At 39.1% G+C, this 24629-nt stretch overlaps 2 protein-coding genes across 2 annotated transcripts; both read left to right on the top strand.

Moving 5' to 3' along the window:
• Positions 1-1222: 1222 nt before the first annotated feature.
• On the top strand, positions 1223-13490 carry dbt.S (dihydrolipoamide branched chain transacylase E2 S homeolog). Its single transcript, XM_018261077.2, has 11 exons — positions 1223-1373; positions 1810-1930; positions 3066-3141; positions 3960-4141; positions 6797-6924; positions 7342-7585; positions 7828-7994; positions 8615-8692; positions 8819-9010; positions 9099-9170; positions 12513-13490. Exons 1-11 carry the CDS (start codon positions 1323-1325, stop codon positions 12678-12680), a joined length of 1479 nt encoding a protein of 492 aa, XP_018116566.1. The 5' UTR covers positions 1223-1322; the 3' UTR covers positions 12681-13490.
• A 2252-nt stretch (positions 13491-15742) lies between these two features.
• Positions 15743-19179, top strand: LOC108715686 (dynein light chain Tctex-type 5-A-like). Its single transcript, XM_018261075.2, has 2 exons — positions 15743-16799; positions 17493-19179. Exon 2 carries the CDS (start codon positions 17500-17502, stop codon positions 18073-18075), a length of 576 nt encoding a protein of 191 aa, XP_018116564.1. The 5' UTR covers positions 15743-16799; positions 17493-17499; the 3' UTR covers positions 18076-19179.
• Positions 19180-24629: the final 5450 nt, after the last annotated feature.

Raw genomic sequence — 24629 nt, 5'->3', positions numbered from 1 at the left:
CAGCTAATCTATTGCCAATAAAATGCCTCCATAGCTTTCCTTCTCCTTTAAGGGGTACAGAAGAGAAAGGGCGGGGGGTTATCAGGTACATTTTAGTCATCAATAGTTGATACAATATTCAACATTAACTTAAAATCAAGTTTCAATTCACACTGCTGTAAAAGTGGGGATATCTGCATGCCAAGTCTCATTTACTTTGGCAAATGGAGAAGGGATAGTGAGGAGTAAATTCCCATACAGTTTGGTAACCATTTTTTTGGGGGTTAGCAACTTAAGGGTCTCTAGAAAAGGGGTGCAACCAGTTCCACTCTGGTTGATGTAAATTGTGCTATGAAGGCGAGCCTGAATTGCTGGTATACTAGTTGGTTAATTTGGACCCCGGGATTAGACTGTAACATTTGTTCTCTAGTAAGTAACTGCCCTTCCGGCGCTGCATTCCCCACAGTCCTGATCCCAGTTCTTGGCCACCTCATATATGTGAGGAGTTTTTGAAAATGAGGAAGGTATGAGTTGCCCCATATAGGCAGTGGGTAACGGGTTTTTGAGCCGACTGACCTGCAGTACCGCAGTCCAGGCTTCACACTTCTTTACTGTAAATTTGGCCTGTTAGGATTGAAAGGAATACATGTTATTATTGTAATAGACAGTTACTGCTTGTTAAGATGATTTAATATTCAAAGAGCACCAAATTATATAATGGTTGTTGTACCAACATTCTGCTATTTAATTATACAAATTTGCAATTTTAACAGTTCTTCCCCTAGACTAGTTATGTACCCTTTATCATCCCAACCAATTAATTATAAGTCACCCTAGCACAATATTCTGCTTAAAGATATTCTGGATGTATATCCTGGTAAAACTATATTTCAGGATATACATCTTTATTTTGCACAGGCTATCTATTTGGGCAGTTTTTATTTTTACACTGAACTGTTCTTTTAACTCCTGCCTGGGCTTTAACTCCTGCCTTGCTGTGGCAAGCAAGAATGGAACTGAACAGGGAGAAGGGTAGATGAGGGGGGACTGAGAGAGAAAGGAGAAAGCAGTAGACGTCATCAAATTTGGGACGGAGAACTGATGCTTTAAACATATACATTATTTGTTAGGCCACCTTTATTCTAAACTCCAACTTTATTATCCGGCTGAAACATTGATTGGTCGAATCTGTTCCTGTCTTCACTGTGATTGGAGCAGAGCCCACACTCCCCTTTACATCCTTATTCTCCTTGACGCTGACATTCTGGGTTCCGCCTCTCGCCTGTGATTGGTTACTGTTTACGCCTGCACAGCTGATTGGGCGTCCTGGTCATTCCGGTAAAATGGCAGCGGTGAGAGCATTAAGGAGCTGCAACCGGTCATTGGGCCGCTGGGTGAGTTAGACGGAAAATGATAATACCATTAAGGTATCGTTTTACCAGGTGCGCTTTGGCTGCTTTGAATTATATACCCGACGCATTTTATTGGGGCATTTATAGGGACGACTTGCATTTAGCTCAGAGGGAGGTTTGTCAGACAGCTGGAGAGCTTCTAGGCATTGGAGAGCTCACACAAAGAGGCTGTCAGTGCTTCCACATATTATTATAATAGATAAGGCTCTGCTGGTAGGTCACTGCAAAGACAGCAAAGTATAACTTAATCATGAGAGCCATTAGTAAAGTCTTCTCCCAGCAGCCCCTCTTGTGTGTCTCCCCCTGTGTCTCCTTGTAGTTAAAGGCTCTACTTTAACAACAGCAGTGATCCAGCTTTGGCGTTTAACCCATGTCAAATGATCATCTGTTAATGCTTCGTCCAATATTCTTTATCTAGGTTGGCTTGCGTCAGCTGGGGTCCTGCAGTCGAATTCAGATACTCAGATCCTCTGTTCCACAGAAGACACCATGTGGGCGCCTTCAAAAGCTACCGCACAGATCTTTAAGAACAGCCTCAGGTATATGCAGTAATATGACTTGTGGGGTACAGATCTGTTATATTCTGTAAGAGTGCGCAGAGTGAGTTTTGTTATCATAGTCTGTAAAAAGTCATAGTCTGTAAAAAGTCTGTAAAAATACTCTACCAAAGCCTTTTCTTTAAGTGTGCAGGCGTTTGGTTTCCCTGTAATTTGGAGCCCTGTTTGTAAGGCTGCTCAAAACATTTAAACCGTTTAAAAAAAAAAAGCTTTCTTTTGCCACCAACATGGATAAATGTTATTTATTACTTACAGGACCACTGTTTACATTCAGAACTGCTGTTTCACGCTGCAGTGCTTTAGATCGATATATGATTTAGGGATGCACCGAATCCACTATTTTGGATTTGGCCGAACCCCCGAATCCTTCTTGAAAAATTCGGCTGAATACCGAACCGAATCGGAAAACCCTAATTTGTCAAACAATTTCCCTCATGCCCTAATTTGCATATGTAAATTAGGGTTCGGATTTGGTTCCGCCGGGCAGAAGGATTCGGCCGAATCCCAATCATGCTAAAAAAAAGGCAGAATCCTGGACTCCCTAATATGATTTGACTTTTGCTAGAGTTATATGGACTTAAGTTCCTTGTCAGACTGGTGGCCCAACATTGCAGCAAGCAACTTTAAAGTCCCACATTATAACCCATATGACATGTCCGGTCCAGACTGGGAATCAAAATATTCCCTGGCATTTCAAGTACACAGAGGCCCAAACAGCCTCCCACCAGCCCAATAAATAGTGCCTGTCTATGGCAACTTACAGCAGCCCCTCTGGCATTTGCCAGAACTCACAGATTGCCAGTTCGGGCCTGTGACATGTTGTAGTGGTAACTCATATGAAACTGTCTGTAGGAACAAGTTCTGCTGCATTGTTTGTGAAGCCATATTTGATTTATAGTAGCATCAACTGGTCTGACTGCAGTAGAAAACAGTAGTCTGAATAAGCCTAGAGTCAAATTGGTACAGTAATACTATTTCAAAATGACTAGAATACTTGTCTATGAATTGACTGCTAGTAAGAAAAGGATCACATTTTTAAAAATATTCTTACTTAACACGTTTTCATTAACAAGCCTGATACTTATGATTGACACTGATTTTTTTTTTGTTTCCGCAGTTTTGAATGGCCAGATTGTTCAATTCAAGCTTTCAGACATTGGAGAAGGGATCACAGAAGTTACAGTGAAAGACTGGTAGGTAATCCATTTTTTTTTTTTTTTTTAGTTCTAGTAACTTGCTGATTTTCAGTTAACTGTTATTTCTACACTACACTGCCTTTCATAAAAAACAAGTTAACAGTAATTAACTTAATTTACTTATGTCTGAAAAATGTAGTACTTGAGTACAGCCATTTTTTTTAAAGGTAGAATTTTATTGATTTTAACATCAACAAACATAAAACAAACAATTATAATACTAATACAGTGGAGTACAGACATTTTTACTACAATATAATATAATGAAATCCTTAGTGGTGCCTTCTGTTTTAAAATAAAACATCAGGGAAAAAACATAAACCTAACATCACTTCTGTCTGCCCACAAGCAAGTTAAAATATATTTACCAAGAATGTATAATGCACAGTGAACGTTTGGGTGTTAATACTGTATCACCATGTTTCTACATGGAAGCCTTTTCTATGGAAAGAGTTAGCTGGTGGTGAAAGAAATATTTTCGGCAATGAAAATATTGTAGGCCCAAAAGTAGCATATTGTTTTATGTCTTAACAAGAACTTGGGGACCACGATACTTAGTTTCCAGTTGGATGCAGATGAAACACAAAGCTGTATCTTTACATTGTGACCTTTGTAGCAAAATATTAGAGAAAATGAATAGCAAGTCTTTTACATACATTTTCGCTTTTGTTAGACTACCAGTTCTGCCCTGTTTGGTACGGTATCTTTTTTTTTTTATTATACAGATCACAGTTTGTTGCTCTATCAGAGAGCTCTTTTGTGTGTACTGTTGCTTTTTCTGTGTCCTAATTCTTTGGCTCTGCTCCATTTTTAAGGTATGTAAAAGAAGGTGATTCGGTATCTCAGTTTGACAGTATCTGTGAGGTACAAAGTGACAAGGCCTCTGTTACAATCACCAGCCGCTATGATGGTGTTGTCAAAAAGCTGCATTACAATGTGGATGACACGGCTTATGTTGGGAGACCTCTAGTGGACATAGAGACAGATGCTTTAAAAGGTTTGGAATTTGTAAAATGTAATATATTTATTAGATTAGTACTTGATAAGGTTGTGCAGTCATATGTTGTTGTTTAGTAATAATGTATAGTATATCTGTGAGGGAGTTTCTCTCCTGAGCTATAGTTTGATTCATATGAATTGATTTAAAACACCAAGAAGTTAATTTATTCTTATATAATCCAGGTGATCAAGCTTCAGGCCTAGTGAGCAGATCTTGTTAGATTTGGCTTTATGTAGATAGCAGATGCATCTCCTGACACTTCACTTCAGGTTATTTACATTACAAAAGCACTGATTGGAGGAATTTATTGCAATAGGATCTACCAACATTATCTCCTCCTGGTTGTTTATGGGCTGTGCATGTAATGAAAGTCACCAAACTCTTTAAAGTCACTAATATCAAGGACTTAAATACAGATTTTAAACTGACTTAGATGTGTGAAAATGGGTGGTAATTCATATTTTTTTTTTTTTTCGAAAAATGTCATTCAATATCCAATAGTATCCTACTTCTACAGATCTAATATCTTATATCTACTTTCATAAGTGAAATGCCTTTTTAGCAATTTAATGACACAGCTGCCTCATGTTTAATGTATCAAGGGCAAAGTGAATAGTTCTGTAGCTGGCAGGTTTTGTATTGTGTACAGAAAACTAATATGTAGGGTGGAAGATAAGGAATTGATAAGAAGTGCAACGCAAGGAGGTTAAATGATTTTAGCAAAGTGGCATGAGTATGAAACCACAAGCTAAGCCAGTTTAAATCTGTGTTACAGTGATATTAACAGATAACCCTGTAAAATCCTGTAAACGAATGTGCTAACACCTTGTCTCCACCCAATCCCCCTGGTTACTTACCTTTGTCGTAGCTGACACAAGTAACAGGAAGCTATAGGAAGTTTTACCACATTAGATTCATGCCAGAAAGCTATGTAAAATTATACTGACCGAGTCCTGGAAGACTCTTGAATGTGTCAATATCACTTTAAATGGCAGATAGAATTTTACAAACGTTAGGCTCTTCATCATTTTGCTGTTACATAGTTAAATAGGGTTGAAAAAATACCAATGACCATGGTACCAACAAGTTCATCCCCTCCAATTGAAACCCAGCATCCATAAATACACACAATCACACACAGAACAGCCCCAACCTTGACAATCTACCCTCATAATTTAAGTCTTCCATCCCTCTAACCAATTTAGTCGCACGTCTCTGCACTCTCTCCAGCTCATTTATATCCCTCTTAAGGACTGGAGCCCAAAACTGCACTGCATACTCCAGATGAGGCCTTACCAGGGACCTATAAAAAGACAAAATTATGTAGGCATCCCTTGAGTTTATGCCTTTTTTATGCAAACATTAGAGAAGTGAGCAAAAAATTATCAGATATATCGCTCATTAGTGATGTACGGTCCGGCTCAATACCTGTGGGACCTGCGGGGTCGGGCTGACCTTACAAATGCCGGCTTCCAAGTTCATATTTTATAGACGCGCGCCTGCTCGCCCCACTTTTTTTGTGACGTCGTGTCTATAAAAGAAACCCGGAAGTCGGGCTCTGGCGGTCGTGGTTCGAGGGAAGGCGGGTCGGGAAAAACCAGACCCGCACATCAATACCGCTCATCCTCAGGTTTGTAAAACTACATAAATGTCTTTGAAAAATACTGAAGTAAACCAAAACCAACACCAAAACCTTCTACTTCCAGCAGAAGTAGAAGTGACCTGTGCAAACAATTCAATGTTGAATAATTCTGATGTGCTCTGATTAATAAAGTGCCATGTGCAATTAATTAATTCACCATTCCATTTAGTGGCTTGTGCATAAATTAATTAAAATCTAGGAGTTAATCACTATGGTCAAAACCTCCTGGTTATCAACCTCTTAATTAAAAGTTGAGAAAAGTGAAATTGTATAGAGGGTGGAGTTGCTCCCAAGAATATAACTATAGTTTTTTCTAAGTCCCTAGGAGCACCACAAAGATGTAGAACGACAGGACCTGTAGGTTAGAATTATTCAACATTGAATTGTTTGCACAGGTCACTTTATATTATACATTTTAATGAATTACAATAGTAAACCTTTTATTGGTTAAATTGATATAGAATATTGAGAGTGAATTCAATGAATTTGGAATCCTTATAAGATAAACGGCACCTTAAATTATAAGTGATTGAATAGGGAGTAATCAACTCTTAATTTTTAGTTTAATTGGTTATCGACTGTGTGGGTCAAACCGGAATAAAATAACAAATGATACCAACTGTAAAGTTGTTTCCTTATTAGAATCATTATTAAAAGGTGTTTGAAGGTGAATGTTGCACATGAATTGCCATATCCAGTAGAGAGGAGTTAAATTCACTAGACCTTAACAATAAGCAACATTGTAACTTGCTAATCTGGTGTTATCAGTTTACCTTAAAGATTACCAACATAGTTTCAATTCGGACTACTGCAATAATTAAGGGTATCCTTTTCTAAACTATACAACGAATTGAAACTATTTTTGGAGAGAAGTGGTTGAACTACAGAGGTGTAGCATTTGATACAGTTACAAAACAAGGTTCTTTTCTTTCTTTTTCTCTTTTCATTACAAGTAGCTATAGAGCTGTCATCTGTTTTGCACCATTACAGTGTCTATCTTTGTTTTTCAGATGTGGCACCTGAGGAAGATGTGGTGGAAACCCCTGCTGTGTCCCATGATGAGCACACACACCAGGAGATAAAGGGACATAAGACTTTAGCAACTCCAGCTGTTAGACGGCTAGCAATGGAAAACAATGTAAGATCATCAAAGGTCATACCTGTAGTATAGGAAACGAATGAAGAAGGTTGTGATGCTACACTAGTAGTCACCAACAAAGCATTCTTCATTCAGTTTCCTGGACAGTGAAAGCTGTCCGATTAGTATAAGACTCCATTATTTCTCTGTACCCAGCTGCACATGGAGATGTATCATGGTTTCCAAGTTCAAGGACTAATTCAGAGTCTGCTCTGTTTTAATCCATGAGTCCCTCACCTGTCAGAGAGACAGAGGCTTAATGGTGCATAAGTAGTGAACAGTCACCAATAGCAATGATGCCCTGGCTGTATTTACTGTAACCGTATTGAATGTATCGCATCCCTTTTAAAAGGAGGGTACTGCAAAGCAGTTATATTTTTGTATATGATTGTCTGCTGCAGTGTTCTGCCTTTTCAGATAAAACTCAGCGAGGTGGTGGGCAGCGGGAAGGACGGTCGTATCCTTAAGGAGGACATTCTTGGTTTTCTAGCCAAGCAGACTGGAGCTATTCTACCACCTTCACCTCAGATGGAGATCACTCCTCCACCCCCAACGTTTGAGACCTCCACACAACAACAAAAGGCCAAAGCTGCAAGTATTCCTGTTCCTTTGATCAAACCAGTTGTATTTACTGGAAAGGATGTCACAGAGCCTGTAAAAGGTAAATGTACTAATTTATATGCCTAAAACATGTTGAGTTTAATAAATCTAAAACAAATTGTTAATCTTTGTATACAGTATGTACATTTAATCTGGCCTTTCCTCCTTCCTTACATCCCCATGATGTTCAGTCCCCAGAATTCTTTTATCCTTATCCTACATGATAAGTTTTTCTTCCATTTTGCATAATACTGCTGCACTACTACTTGCTTTCTTGTGTTTTAAACTAATATTTTCTTATAGGTTTCCACAAAGCCATGGTGAAGACTATGTCAGCAGCATTAAAGATTCCTCACTTTGGGTACTGTGATGAAGTGGACATGACAAATCTTTCCCAACTTAGAAAGGACCTGAAACCCTTGGCTGAATCTCGTGGAGTTCGTTTGTCCTTTATGCCCTTCTTTTTAAAGGTAGGCAAAAGAACATCATTTACTGGAAGGGTTAATGGTGGAAGACTGACAAATGAGAGAAAGTCCATAATATGAATCCATCTGTGTCAACATTAGAAGTTGTTAGCAAGTAACACTTTCTGGGATATGCTGCATGTGTATGTCCAAAAAATTGGGGGTTCTGCAACATCTGGGAATATAGATTAAATATATTTTGCCTTGCATGTAAACTGTTGGCATCTGTTCTAAAAAAATACATAGGGGACAATGTAACTACAAGTGCAAACATATTAATGATTGCTCTGGGTCACTGCACCTGGGCAAACTGTGTGCCTTTATTACATATTGGGAATAGTGTCCACATTTCAGTAAATATGTCAGGACAGCTCCTGGCCTTGTAGACCTGTTCCACTAGTTCTGTCCAAAACACAAGTGCAAGAGAAGTGGAGCTCTTTTTTTTTTTTTTTTTTTAATGGCTGTACAAAGGTGCATTGAGTTCTAGATGTTAAAATTGTAGGTGAATAACCCAGTAGAAGAATTGTAGGGTGGAAATTGACTTGTTATTGGAGACTTCCCTCCAGAACAGTTTTATTTTTTTTCAATGATTGCTGATGTCTAAGTTATATGGATTCTTTTCTCAGGCAGCCAGCCTTGGACTGATGCAGTTCCCGATCCTGAACTCTTCTGTGGATGAAAATTGCCAAAACATTACATACAAGGTACAATTTTATGGCAAATTATACACCTGTGTCCACACTGCTTAAGCTCAAAAGTGCCTTTTTTAATAGAACCAATTAGAGCTTTTGAATAACATGAACAACCTTGTTTTTTTCGCTTCTGCTCAGGCTGCTCATAACATTGGAATTGCTATGGACACCCAACAAGGCCTGGTTGTCCCTAATGTAAAGAATGTCCAGGTCAGGAGCATCCTGGAGATTGCTGCAGAACTTAACCGATTGCAGTCTTTAGGGTCCACTGGGCAACTCGGGGCAGGAGACTTGACTGGGGGGACATTTACCCTTTCCAATATTGGATCGGTGAGTGAGCTGTACATTAAAAAAAAAAAACAGGTGGCGTTTAAGAAATCTTTTTACTAGTGACTGACATTTGTGTCTTTCCTTCTAGATCGGAGGCACATATGCCAAGCCGGTAATATTACCTCCTGAAGTGGCAATAGGAGCCATTGGAAAAGTGCAGGTTTGTTTTAGTTCTGAATGTGTACCAGGAATCTAATCAATTGGTATTTTCATGTAACCATTGAAACCATTGCTTTCACACATATTAATTAATGTCATAAAATATAATCTGTAAGAACCGAAAAGTAACTTGGCCTCAGCACACATAAACTCCAACTCAGTGAGTGGTTGGGTGAATTTGCTTTTTTTATAGACTTCCCTCTTGCGTTGTTAGTGCTTGCAGTTTAATTGATTACCTCTCAGCAAAATTACCTCTCCATATTCAAGGAATTCCATTGTACACAGATTTTTTTTAATATGATTTAATCAACTTTCTCCAGTTGAATGGAAATGCCATAAATCCCTAGCTAGTTACTGAAAATAACTAGTACAGATATGGCATCTATAATCTGGATTTCTTGGGACAATCCACATAAGGGGTTTTACTGTAATTTGAAGCACAAAGCTTTAAGGCAACTTCAAAATTTTTAATCCCATATAATTGTCTAGTCAACAATGTATATTTATTCTAACCTAGTGACTGTCAAGTACAAGATACTGTTTTATTAATGCAAAAAGCAAATTAATCTGAAATTAAGAATAATTCGCTTACACAGACCTTTATGGGAAATAGCATTTCCATATTTTAGAGCTTTCAGCCAGGCTTTGTGTAACATTATCTTATTAGTCTAAATATCCTCCTACTTCTTCACTTTATGAACTCTAGTGTTAAATTGTATACAGTTATGGGACCTGTTACCTGCTCCCAAGCAAACTGGATAAGGGGTGTTTTGTAATTTGGATTGCCATATCTTAAATCTACTAAAAAATAATTTAAACATTAAATAAATCCAAAAGAATTCTTCTGCTTCCAGTAAGGATTAGTAATATCTTTGTTGGGATCAATTACAAGGCGCTGTTGTAATATTACGGAAAAAATAATAATTTTTAATAATTTGAATTATTTGATTACAGTGGCATCTATGGGAGATGGCCTATAGTTGCGTGTACCAATCCTAAAATACCTTTAGGCCACATAACCATTTTGTAAAACTTTTTAACATGTTGAGTTAGTATAGGTATGGTATAAATCAGTGCTGTCCAACTGCATCCGGCCTGCAACCCCCCCCCCCACCCCACACACACACATGGAAGCCTGTCTGCTGTCACTGCTTAGGCTAACTAAAGCTTAACTAAGGAAATAGGTTGGAAATGTTGTACATTGTGTTTTGGGCTTCTGTACCAGCCCAAGGCAACCACAGCCCTTTAGCAGGGAAGAGCTGTGTCTCCAAAGATGCCCCAGTAGCTCCCCATCTTCTTTTCTGCTGATTCACTGCACATGCTCTGTGCTGCTGTCACTTACTGAGCTTAGGGACCGACTCACAATATACACATAGAAAATAAATCTCACCATATAAGGCTTATTAGTATATAATACAGATAATTACTACATGGCATCACAGAAACCATCGCAACTAGCATCAGAATTTAATAATCAGCCTTGTAGAATCGGCTTATATTACAGGACAACCTCATTTTCTGATATTTTGTGACGACCCCTAAGCTTAGCTTCTCAACAGCTGCTCAGAGCCCACAGACAATTTCCAAGATGGTGACCCCCTGTGACAAGTTTGAAGTCCTGGATCATTGCTGCTATTGACAAGCTGAAACTTTAGGCTGGTGTAATAAATTCAGTATATAAAATATGGCATTTTTAGCCAAATTCATTTTTAGGGTTTAGTTCTTCTTTAAAATGTATGATGCATTGTTTAAACCTCAAATACAGACTGTGAACTCTTGCATTGTTCATGCCTATAATCCTCACATTGTAACACCTCTATTGTTCGCAACTCAGACTCACAACTCAGAGCCAGACTGAAAGTGCCCACATTGTTCATCTGTTCGCCCTCAGACAAGATACCGGAGGGTCACCAGCCTTGTGTCATTGTATGCAGCATAGTGTGAACTGTTCGATTGTTGTTAGGGGCCCCTAAAGTGTTTAATCATGTGCTGGGAGTTGCTGTGTTATCTACAGGGTAGGAGGAGGCATGTGAATTTAAGAGTGTGTTTTATATGACATTGTTTACATATGAGTGATATCCCTGCAGTGAGCACCAACCATTCATTTTTTTTGTGGTGCTGCCACCATTAATGTGGATATGGTCTTAAAAGTTCTTGTGGTAATGTGTGTGTGGTTTAAAAACAGGGAGTGGTCTACACTGGCTTCCATTATCCCTCTACCACCACGTAGGCCAGAAAAATTCTGTTCCAGAGAAGTTGGGATAGCAGTTATACATTATCCTGGGGTTTTACGGGTCTTTCTGTAATGTGGAAAGACTGCAAACCCCCTTTTAAGGGTTGGTTCAATTTTATGATTAACTTTGTTATGGAATGACTTATTCTTAGCAACTTTTCAATCGGTCTTCAATTTTTTACCTTTTTTTTTTATTAAAGATTTTGAGTTATTTGCTTTCCTGCTCTGCGTCTTTCCAGCTTTCAGAAGGGGGGGGTCACTTATTATTAATTCTCTTTCTTTTCAGCCCTCCCCAATTCACCTGCAAGTCTTCCATTTACACTACTGTCTGGTTGCCAGGGTAAACTAGACCCTAGCAACCAGATAGCAATTAAAAATTGGAAAGTGAATAGCTGCTAAACAAAAAGTGGAATAATTAAATGACAAAAAAAATAAGACCAATTGTATGTTGTCTCAAAATTTTGGATTCGGCCGAAGCTCTGAATCCCTTGTGAAAGATTCGGCCGAATACCGAACCCTAATTTGCATATGCAAATTAGGAGTGGGAAGGGGAAAACATTTTTTACATCCTTGTTTCATGACAAAACGTCACCAGATTGCCCCAGGAGGAAGCTGTATATACAGCGAAACGCGTAGGGCGGCGTTGGTGGAAGGTGGTGTGGTTAGCTCCCACTCTTCCCAACGTAGATAGGTAGTGGGCGAACGGAGGGAATGGTGGAAGGGAGGGTAGTACTGGCTACTTCTACTTTTTGTAAAATCGTGTATCTGACTAGATATGCAAATTAGGATTTAGATTCAGTTCGGCCGGGCAGAAGGATTTGGCTGAATCTGAATCCTGCTGAAAAAGGCCAAATTCTGCCCGAATCCAGAACCGGTTCCTGTATTCAGTGCATCCCTACTCAAAATATCTCTGTCTACATCACGGCACAAGTTTTAAAGGTGAACTACCCCTTTAATTTAGCAAACAGGAGTAACCAGGTAACGGTATTGTTTTAGAAATGCTAAATTAAGTTGGACACTATGGGAAGAGGCATTGTCATAGTTCAGAAATGTTCACAAGACGGTTTTCCAGAAAATAGCTCTGACACCACTTCATCTCCTTGCACACAGGTTCTTCCAAGGTTTGATTCTAAAGGACAGGTAGTGAAGGCTCAAATCATAAACGTCAGCTGGTCAGCAGATCATAGGATTATCGATGGAGCAACCATGTCCCGTTTCTCTAACCTATGGAAATCCTACTTGGAGAATCCATCCCTGATGCTGCTGGAACTTAAGTGATAAAGAGGCAAACACAATTCCTGTGCTGTCCTCGTCGACCATAAAAAAGGGACATCATATTCTCTTCCCTTTTGAAGAACTTCTGCCAGCTTCCTTCACCTTAGGGGGACCTAAGGCAAACAGTGATCAACCTTTTGTGAAGCTAAAAGGATTTGAAGAAAGTGTTAGTAGGTGACAGATAATTTATTCAGGATACCAATAAATATTGTCTTTTCTATTAAACCATTCAGTTGCCCTACTGGAATAATAAAAGCTGTGCCACGATCATATTTTATCTATGTGTATAAAAGGCACACTGATGAGATATGAAAGTGATAAATATATATACACTAATATTTTGGCCACGGTTGGAAACAAATCAAAGTTGCCGTGAGTTCCAAGGTACCTTATATAGTATTTTAATCTAGAACAACACATTGTGTGGGTGTGTCGTGAATTCTTTATCTTCCAGAAGTGCAAATAATAATGATTGTGTCGGGCTAAATGGTTAAATCTTCAAGTCTGCTGAAACATTGACAGGAGACCCTCCGGCCTCCGTCATTTTTGCACTTACAATGCCTCATAGTGCTAAGAAGAAAGTACAGTATCTGTGATTGATGAAGATATAGGTCATTATGTAAAGACCTCTAATTGGGGTATCTGAGCAACTGTTACACTACTACGGATCAGTAAATAATGGCAGGATTGTACTGATGTATGTTTTAGAACATAGAAGAAATTAACAATTTTAATTCGCTGTCCTTGAAGCCCACTCTGTTAGTGTGATATAGACAGAACTGACACTGTTCCTGAATAAAACTGAAAAAAATAGAGAATGTTGTTCTTATTACTGTATACGTTTACTAATCTTGTTTCATTCAAAGTTCTCTTTCACATGTACAGAACAGAGCAGTTTTATATGTATGGTATAGAATAGTTTGTACACCTTTATTTTAGGCTGGGCTGACCTTATCGAGGACCTGTCACCTTGAGACATGAGTAATGTATAGCGATATATATGTGAGTATTTATAACTCTTTAATTACAGTCCTACTGTCGGCAAAAAAATGACCGGTTTCCTTTAAGAAATGCTGGAGTATGCTTCTGCATCTAATTTACATGATATGAATATCAATTCAGTTGAAATAACTGAAAGGGAAACTATAACTTCAGGGTGAATAACTTAACCAACAGATGTTTTATATCATATTAAGTGAAAGGGGAAAAAAAAGAGCCGATCTCTTCATGTATGGCCAGCTTTATTATCCTCATAGACCCCCTTATATTTTGGTTAACCAAGATTCACAAAAGTCAAGGTACTGAGTTCACTTCTCACTGCCCCATGCCTTTCCTTCCCCCCCCCCATCACTTTCCAGCCCCACTTACTCATACCCAATAAATTGCTTATCTGACTGTGTATGGGGGCTTCCGACGGGTCAAATTTTTTAAATTTTTCCGGCGACAGACCCGTCGGAGCCCATTTTTCCTTGTTGTAATCTGATCGTTTGGCCCTAGGGCCGAATGTTCGGATTACCCCGATATAGCCCTGCCATTGGTGGGCATATTGGGGAAATATCCGCTCATTTGGCAATGTCGCTAGACGATCGGATCTCTTCGTGTATGGCCAGCTTTATCATCCTCATCGACCCCCTTATTTTTTGGTTAACCAAGATTCACAAAAGTCAAGGTACTGAGTTCACTTCTTACTGCCGCATGCCTTTCCTTTCCCCCCATCACTTTCCAGCCCCACTTCCTCGTACCCAATAAATTGATTGGGATGTTATTCTGTTTACCGTATGTACTCGAGTATAAGCCCCCAAAATATGCTGAAAAACTCTACCTCGGTTTATACTCGGGTCAAGCGCAAAAACGGCCGCCGGCGTCTAAGAATAGTCGCCGTCGTCCAAGAAAAGTCACCGGCGTCCAATAATAGTCTCCAAGAATATTCGCCGGCGTCCAAGACTGGTCGCTGGCATCCAAAAACGAGACACCAGCACCTCCAATGGGAGCAGAAACCCTCAATTTTTTGATTGAAACTTACCAGAAGCTGCTGCATTTCTCACCCTAGGCTTATACTCGAGTCAATACGCTTTCCCAGTTTTTGGAGGTAAAATTAGGTACCTTGGCTTATACTCCGGACGGCTTATACTCGAGTATATACGGTATTTTGTTAATTATTTGTCTGCCAATATATTTATAGCAATAAATAGATTTGTAAAAAAAATCAATAGGAAATTAGAACGATACGTCATCATTTTGGCAGCCAAAGGTTGCTGGGCTATAATATAAAGTATAAATAAATTGAATGGAATACTGGTAAGTACAAAGAGGACAATTAGGACAATAAATCAAATACATTAATTTTACTTTCCTGACATAGTTAAATTGGGTTGAAAAAAGACAAAGTCCATCAAGTTCAACCCCTCCAAATGAAAACCCAGCATCCATACACACACCCCTCCCTACTTTTAATTAAATTCTATATACCCATACCTATACTAACTATAGAGCTTAGTATCACAATAGCCTTTAATATTATGTCTGTCCAAAAAATCATCCAAGCCACTCTTAAAGGCATTAACTGAATCAGCCATCACAACATCACCCGGAAGTGCATTCCACAACCTCACTGTCCTGACTGTGAAGAACCACCTATAATGCTTCAAATGAACGTTCTTTTCTTCTAGTCTAAAGGGGTGGCCTCTGTACGGTGATCCACTTTATGGGTAAAAAGGTCCCCTGCCATTTGTCTATAATGTCCTCTAATGTACTTGTAAGTGTAATCATGTCCCCTAGCAAGCCCCTTTTTTCCAGAGAAAACAACCCCAACCTTGACAGTCTACCCTCATAATTTAAGTCCTCCATCCCCCTAACCAGTTTAGTTGCAGGTCTCTGCACTCTCTCCAGCTCATTTATATCCCTCTTGAGGACTGGAGTCCAAAACTGCACTGCATACTCCAGATGAGGACTTACCAGGGACCTATAATGAGGCATAATTATGTTTTCATCTCTTGAGTTAATGCCCTTTTTTATGCAAGACAGAACTTTATTTGCTTTAGTAGCCACAGAATGACACTGCCCAGAATTAGACAACTTGTTATCTACAAAGACCCCTAGATCCTTCTCATTTAAGGAAACTCCCCATGACTATAAAGTTATAGTTCTGGGGGTTCTGGGCCATGGAGGAGTAGGGGACAATTTTACCATGGTTGATATTTGCACTATATTGAGTAATACAATCCCCTAAAAAGAAGGGAGTGCTCTCACTACTTACACAGAATTAATTACTGGTCTAGATGTATAAGTAAATATGCTTACTACTAACAGGAGCTTATTAAGTTAGAAACCGTGTTGGTAATAAAGGGAATCAGCTGTTGTTAGATTTAGTTGGTGATGTCATTAGAGGATTGAAAATTAGCCAGTCACTAGCAATACCCACCCCTCTCCCCCTCTCTGATGACATCACAGATGATGATAAAGCCTAGAGGAAGCAGACTATGCTTGATAAAGCCTGGTGAGAACAGGCTGTGGGTTATAAAGCCTGGAGGATACAGGCTACTCTGGATAAAGTGCATGCGAAGGTTGTTGAGATACTTCTTCAAGTCAATCTAGTGCAATCCCACTTCCCAATCATCTATACCCTATGTATAAAATGCTGAAACAAAACCTTTCTATTATCCCCATGAATAAACAAATTCAAAGAGAGGATGGATTTTGGTGACACTGAGAGAAGTTATGGGACTGGCTTCCATGGTGACAGTACTGTGCAGTGTTAGCATGCAGAATCGGCAGGCCTTTTCAGGTTTATTGGTACAATAGCTCGTTACAGACAAAGCAAAGGGGGTTGAGAGAAATGCAAAGAGAAAAACAGCTTGTATTTAAAAAAGCCAGCTGATGCGACAAGACAGATACACAGATGGAGAAGTAAAACGAAACCTTAAAGAAACTCTATCACACAGGTACCCAATATGAACTGAGAAGAGAAAAGACCAGAAAGAGGAACCAAGTGCAGACATTAGAGGTGAACAAAGGAGAAGGTGTAAAAGGGTAAAGACTACAAAGACTTGAACAATTGCCAAGTCGACAGAGGGCTTGATCTTGATTGTCCATTCCAAGGATATACCTTACAAGACTGATCAGGTAAAAGGTTTAGAATACAAATGTATGTGGGGCTTAACTGTTGATCCAACCATCGTCCCCTTGGCCAAAGCATTGACTCCTATGCATCGGGACAATATATGGATAACTATAGAGCACTGATCATATCTACGGGGATTTGAATTTAAATTTACAGGCTTATTAGAAAGTCCATACTTCATCCCCATATTACTAACCCAAAACCGAAAAAAGGCAGAAATTGCCTGAATTAGAATCATGTTGTCAATTTTTTTTGCCTTCCTTTAGATCAACTAGCACCTAAGCAGGTTATATATATAGCGTTAAAAGGTTAAACTTGATGGGTTTGTGTTTTTTCAAGCTAATGTGCAAGCGCGCAGAATGTATATATATATATCAGAGGTTTTTGGAATTTTGAACTCACCTTTGTGCTCCAACATTTGAACCAGTGTTAGTTTGTACCTGTGAGATACACAAAATACATTCTGCTATAGTCAAATATGAATCCAGAGTAGTAACATATTATTAACCACAATTTTCAGCCTAACCGCAAGTGGAAAACACACACTAAAATAACCTCTGTATGTACATTGTAGATTGCATTTTGTGCAGATGAGAATCCTAATAATACCTTTCAGAAATGTATCTAGTTAACCAAAGGTAGTTTTAAAGGTTATTTTCTTTATTACACAGTTTCTGTTATTTATATTGCATAAGGTGAGAAATGGAGATTGGACAAGATTCAGTTAGTCCACATTGGACCTTCCCAAAACCAAAGTCAAATCGTCAAAGAAGCAAAAGTGGAGCAATGAGACGTCTTCCAGAGACCCCCATGAAACCCACTGGAAGTCAACAAGCTCAGAGGCCTTGGGCCCAAAGTAAGAATGAAACTCAAGATAAAGGCAAACCCAGAAGTCGCACAGGGTTGGGTGCTAAAGAGCCACGAACCATGGACTCAGCACTAGGTCTACAGCCAAGAAGAATGATTTCTGCTGAAGAGGTATCAATGGTCATTAAATCTGTCCTTGAGAAACAACTCCAAGATGCGGAGTATGATGCCTCAGGGAGCCACCAACGAGCTCTGGAGCTGGCACAGCTTGTTAAGGAGGCAGTGAAGGCGCTGGGATATGAACGATACAAGCTTGTTTGTTATATTGTCCTGGGCCCAGTATCTCAAGGAGATCTTTGCTGTTGTAGCAGGAGTGTCTGGAATCCCACATCAGACACGTATGCAGAGTATGTGTTCAGGAATCAGTCTATATTTGCACTCTGTGTTGTGTATGCTGGGTACTGTGAGTGACACCTGCAGGCCAAAATGTTTCTGTATATCATTTGCTGCATCTACCTTTTTTCTTTTTACATATTAGGTAGATGTGCAAGCTATCATGCAAGCATATCATAATATTGCAGCATTATCAGCTGAGTCTCCAAGTCCTTTGATTTTATTAATGTCTTATCTACACCTTGTACTTTCCAGCATCGGTCAGCTGATCTATTCTCTTCCCCCCGTCCCATCCAGCTAAAAACTAATGGCACTAATTTGCCCAGGGGCAGTAACCCATAGCAACTAATCAGCAGAAAACATTTACTGGTTACCTGTTTAAAAGAAAACATCTTGTGGGTTGTTATGGGTTACTGCTCCTGGGCAAAGTCCCCAAAACAGTATAAAATACAGTATCTTGTGGATCTGAAAAGAACACTTCCAGCTTTCCTCAATAGTGGCACCTTGTGGTGAGAATGCAAATTGCCTAACTAAATGTCTAAAGAATGTTTGCTTTGTCAATTTGGTTTAACATGTATGACGTCATGTTTGGCGCCATTTTTTGAAATGGGAAGGGCTTAGTGTATAAGTATGCACTGAAACACTTCTATCCTTGATAAAGGCTCGAATATGGGCCGAAACATTGGATGCATATATATTATTTTTAACCCTGTAATTGTTGTGAGTAACTGCCAGTATTCCAACTGAAATGATGCATTGTTACAAATATCAATTAAAAAAGGAAAGTTAAGGATTACTGCTGGGTTAGTCTGTTATAAAAGAATGAAAACAGTGATGCCTTTGTCTGTGCTACCTGCTGATTAGGATTTGTTCTCCAATCATGACTATATTCAGCTGGTCACGTGTCGCATTCATTTCATGGGTGACATTCCTCCCTCCTGCTCTCAGAACTGAGCTGAAGGTCTGCCCTAAACAGCGCAACGGGACAAAAACTAATTGTACTTTTGCACAGGGGATACAACAGAATCCTTATGACAAATGTCTGGTACTGTGTTGGATCCTATTGATGTCATGTAATTCTTGTATAGCTCTTCAACTGGTTTTGCTTAGCATGAATCTCCAACCCTCTGGGGAGACATTTTCCAACCCATGAGGAGATCCTGGCGTGTGGTTCTGACTCTGGACTATATCTTGCATAGGCTGTCTCTTGCACGGGCTGTCTCTTGCATGGGCTGTCTCTTGCATAGGCTGTCTCTTGCATAGGCTGTCTCTTGCACGGGCTGTCTCTTGCACGGGCTGTCTCTTGCATGGGCTATCTCTTGCATGGACTATATCTTGCATGGACTATATCTTGCATAGGCTGTCTCTTGCATGGGCTGTCTCTTGCATGGGCTGTCTCTTGCATGGACTGTCTCTTGCATGGACTGTCTCTTGCATGGACTGTCTCTTGCATGGGCTGTCTCTTGCATGGGCTGTCTCTTGCATGGGCTGTCTCTTGCATAGGCTGTCTCTTGCATGGGCTATCTCTTGCATGGGCTGTCTCTTGCACGGGCTGTCTCTTGCACGGGCTGTCTCTTGCACGGGCTGTCTCTTGCACGGGCTGTCTCTTGCACGGGCTGTCTCTTGCACGGGCTGTCTCTTGCATGGGCTGTCTTGTCTTACAGAAGAGACTCTTCGTGTCACCTGCACAGTTGAAAACTGACTGGAAAATGACTTTAGTATGGATTTTACTATAGAATATGGGACCCTGAGCTATTTCCTGATTATATTTGTGAGCCCTGTTTTCTTACAAGGAGCAGTAAACCAGATCTCTTCTTAAATCAAGATAAGTAACTCTGTTTAGGTGCTGCATATATGGGATAGGCAACCTGTGCCCCCTCCAGCATTTCAGGTTGTTTGGGGAGTGGCTGGTGGGAGTTGTAGTCCACTAACATCTTAAAAGGATACTGTCATGGTAAAAATGCCTTTTTTCAAAATAGATCAGTTAATAGTGCTGCTCCAGCTGAATTCTCCACTGAAATCCATTTCTCAAAAGAGCAAACAGATTTTTTTTATATTTAATTTTGAAATCTGACATGGGGCTAGACATAGGGGCACATTTACTAAGCTCGAGTGAAGGATTCAAAGTAAAAAAACTTCGAATTTCAAAGAATTTTTTTGGGTACTTCGACCATCGAATAGGCTACTACGACCTTCGACTACGACTCAAACTAAAAATCTTTTTGAGTATTCGACCATTTGATAGTCTAAGTACTGTCTCTTTAAAAAAAAACTTCGACTACATACTTCGGCAGTTTAAACCTACAGAGGTACAATGTTAGCCTATGGGGACCTTCCCCATTACTTTTCTAACGTTTTTTTGATTGAAGGAAAATCCTTCGATCGATGGATTAAAATCCTTCGAATTGTTAGATTCAAAGGATTTCAACGTTCGATCAAACGATTTTTCCTTCGATCGTAGGATTTGCGGTAAATCCTTCAAATTCGAAGGATTTTACTTTGAGGGTCGAATTCGAGGGTTTATTAACCCTCAATATTCGACCCTTAGTAAATGTGCCCCATAATGTCAGTTTCCCAGCTGCCCCCAGTCTTGGGACTTGTGCTCTGATAAACTTCAGTCACTCTTTACTGCTGCACTGCAAGTTGGAGTATCACCTTCCCCCCCCCAGCAGCCTAACAACAGAACAATGGGAAGGTAACCAGATAACAGCTCCCTAACACAAGATAACAGCTCCCTGGTAGATCTAAGAACAGCACTCAATACTAAAATCCAGGTCCAACTACGACACATTCAGTAGGAGAAACAACAGCCTGCCAGAAAGCAGTTCCATCCTAAAGTGCTGACTCTTTCTGAAAGCACATGACCAGGCAAAATGATCTGAGATGGCACCTACACACCAATATTACAACTAAAAAAAAAAAAGTACACTTGGATTAGGAATGAAATTTTATATTGTAGAGTGAATTATTTGCAGTATAAGTGTAATTTAGAAATAAAAACGACATCATAAAAAGCAAGACAGAATCCCTTTAAGAACTGGGTGTTTTACATGAATAATAAATATTTAATATGTATCAGCATATTGTTTTATATTAGGCATACTGTTAGTGTATATCTGTGCTTTCAAAGGTCAGGTATAAAAATAGTGACTATTGTAAAAAAAAGGCAGATACCTAGTGAGTCTGTATTTTTATTGCTGTTATTATTATTACTTTTATTCTTTATCCCAACCCTCTACTATTCATCCTAGTCAGCTATGTGAAAGATTGCCTAGTTGCTAAGGCCATTGACCCTAGCAACCAGACACCATATTTTTATAAGTGGTGGAGCCAAACAAAGAAAATCAATGAATGATACACTTAATGATAAATTATGTTGAACAGTGATGCATTCCACTGGCTCATTAGTATTGTGTTTCTTCTGCACTCGGCATTTCAAAGCACTCTCATGGCTTCTGTTTCCATAGAGAACCATGGGGCCAGTAAACTCCTTATTCGATTTTTTTTTGTTCATTTTCATTTTTGGTGATTTTAATCCAAGTCAGTGGGCATGCAGCTCAGTGTACATGGTTGTAACTGACTTGGATCACAGTCTTGTCTAATAATGAAATATTAATTGAATAATATTAAAGTAGTTAATTCAATTGTTTGTGGTTTAAAGTTAAAGGGGTTGTTCACCTTTAAATTAACTTTTACTATGATGTAGAGAGTGATATTCTGAGAAAATTTGCAAAGGGTTTTTTATTTACAATTATTATTTGTGGTTTTTGAGTTGTTTATCTTTTTATTCGGCAGCTCTCTGTTTGCAATTTCAGCATCTGGTAGCTAAGGTCCAATTTACCCCAGCAACCACGCATTGATATGAATAAGATACTGGAATATGAATAGGAGAGACCTGAATAGAAAGATGAGTAGAGTGTAGGACTGGGACACCAGGGGCCCATCCAAAAATCTTAGCGATCAGGGGCCCACTCTCAGTACTATTATAATTCCTCTCCTCACTCAACCTCTATTCTCCCAGTCTTTTTTCTTTACATGCTATAATCTATTATTCAATCTATTTAGTCTCTTTGTTCTCATAAAGAAATAGGGAATGACCATGAAATATGCCAAATGGTTAGAAGTAAGAGGCCCACTGACACCTGGGCCAACCCGGGAATTTTCCTGGTATCCCTGTGGGCCAGTCCGACACTGGATGAGTAAGAAAAAGTAGCAATAACAATACATTTGTAGACTTGTAGATCATTTGTTTTTCTTTTTTAGATGGGGTCAGTGACCTCCATTTGAAAGCTTGAAAGAAGAAAAAGGCAAATAATTAAAAAACTATAAAAAGTTGCTTAGAATTAGCCACTGTATAACACACTAAAAGCTAACTTAAAGATCAACGACCCTGTGTTCTCATTGCTATCAGTCCCTGCCCAATTTTTGGTAAACATTTTTGTAGTGGTTTATGCAGGAATCTTTTACTCATCACTTTAGTCCACATGTACCAAGCTGTGTTTTACACTCATGTCTCTTATACAAGGCCCTTCAGCTGCTGTTAAACTACACCCTCCTGAATCCCATGGCAACCACATGTTTAAATTTTTTCTTCAGCAACAACTGCACGTCCGAAATTGCTGATACTTTTTAGCTGTCATTTAGCTGTTATAATATAGGCCTCTACTTGAGTATTATACTGTATATGACAATCCAACATTCCCTGTTGGTAGGGAGATTGTTGGTAAACACTGACAGAAGGTGTAGATTATACATCAGGTGACAGGGGAAACTTTTAACTGTTGCTAAGTGTTTAAAGGAGAGGACAATGGCAGTGAAACAACATGGGGCAGATTTACAAATATCGAACAGTAAAACAAAAATGATAGATGCCATTTTTTTACTAAGAGGGTGTCCGACTCATTCTGAATCCAATTAATGAATCACTCCTTTTCCCTCGTTTGGTATGAAAACCCCAATGAAACAATTGTTTTTTGTTATCCGTGCGTATAGTTGTACTTCTGTTGATCATTACTGACCTCGATTGACATTGACCCTAGAGTGAGGGTGAATGAGGGCCTTAGATTTTAAATTGCACTGGGGCAGGGACTAATATGAATGATATACATGCTGCATAAACATGTTTGTGCTATTTAAATAGAGAATAATAAAATGCCACTACAACGGTTATACATTCATAATTATATATGTGGGTTCTGCTATGTCTGATTAGTTAGCGGTCAAAGGGACAGGCCAGGGAAAATGATTGATGTTCTGCCAAAATCTGAATAGAAATGAGTCAGTATCTATACTGTGTGTGTGTGTGTGTGTATATATATATATATATATATATATATATATATATATATATATATATATATATATATACATATATACACACAGATCTCTATAATTGATTGCTCACGTGTCACAGAATATCTAATGTATGGGAGAGCCACATCCAACTGTGCAGATTGAAGGAAAAGGTTTCTAATGAAGATACAAGATTGATCCTAAGGATTGAACAGGAAGAATGGAAGGTAACCAGAATCTGACATATAAAAATATTGTAATACAATGTACCGCCTTTATAGTCACATCAACATTTTAAATATGGTCTGAGCAGTTTTATGAAATCCCCCCACTGCCCGGAATAAAAAGTTGTTTGCAACACTGCTGGAGTTCTTTTTCCTTCTTCTATACTTGGATTGTTTGTAGCAGTTGCAGCACAGAGCAACCATTAAAGGGATACTGTCATGGGAAAAAAATTTTTTTTTTTCAAAATGAATCAGTTAATAGTGCTGCTCCAGCAGAATTCTGCACTGAAATCCATTTCTCAAAAGAGCAAACTAAAATCTTGAAATCTGACATGGGGCTAGACATATTGTCAATTTCCCAGCTGCCCCAAGTCATCTGACTTAATCACTCTTTACTGCAAGTTGGAGTGATATCACCCCGTCCCTTCCCCCCCCAGCAGCCAAACAAAAGAACAATGGGAAGGTAACCAGATAACAGCTCCCTAACACAAGATAACAGCTGCCTGGGAGATCTATGAACAACACTCAATAGTAAAAACCCATATCCCACTGAGACACATTCAGTTACATTGAGAAGGAAAAACAACAGCCTGCCAGAAAGCATTTCTCTCCTAAAGTGCAGGCACAAGTCACATGACCAGGGGCAGCTGGGAAACTGACAATATGTCTAGCCCCATGTCAGATTTCAAAATCGAATATAAAAAAAATCTGTTTGCTTTTCTGAGAAATGGATTTCAGTGCAGAATTCAGCTGGAGCAGAACTATTAACTGATTCATTTTGAATTTTTTTTTTCCCATGACAGTATCCCTTTAAGGAATCGGACACAAATCGTTTGGAAAATTGTACTGACCACCATCCCCCTCTTCTATTTATGAAATCCCCCCTACAGTGCCACATTATGTCTTCCATACCCTTAAATACGGCAGATTTGAACTTCACCTGCGAAAGAGATTTTTACAGGGTGCGCTCTTCATAGGTTTACATTTCCATGTTAAATGGAAAAAAAAAATTGTAGTTTGCACTCGGGTAAAAAAAAAAAAAAAAAAAAAGGGAAAATGGAGAATATCATAAATACAGTATATTTTTGTCCTTTTCTTGGATGGGGAGACTCCTAT

Source organism: Xenopus laevis, chromosome 4S (genome assembly GCF_017654675.1).
Source record: "Xenopus laevis strain J_2021 chromosome 4S, Xenopus_laevis_v10.1, whole genome shotgun sequence".
Lineage (NCBI taxonomy): Eukaryota > Metazoa > Chordata > Amphibia > Anura > Pipidae > Xenopus > Xenopus laevis.
Note: the sequence above shows the minus strand (reverse complement) of the source record. Positions and strands in the feature narration are given on the sequence as shown.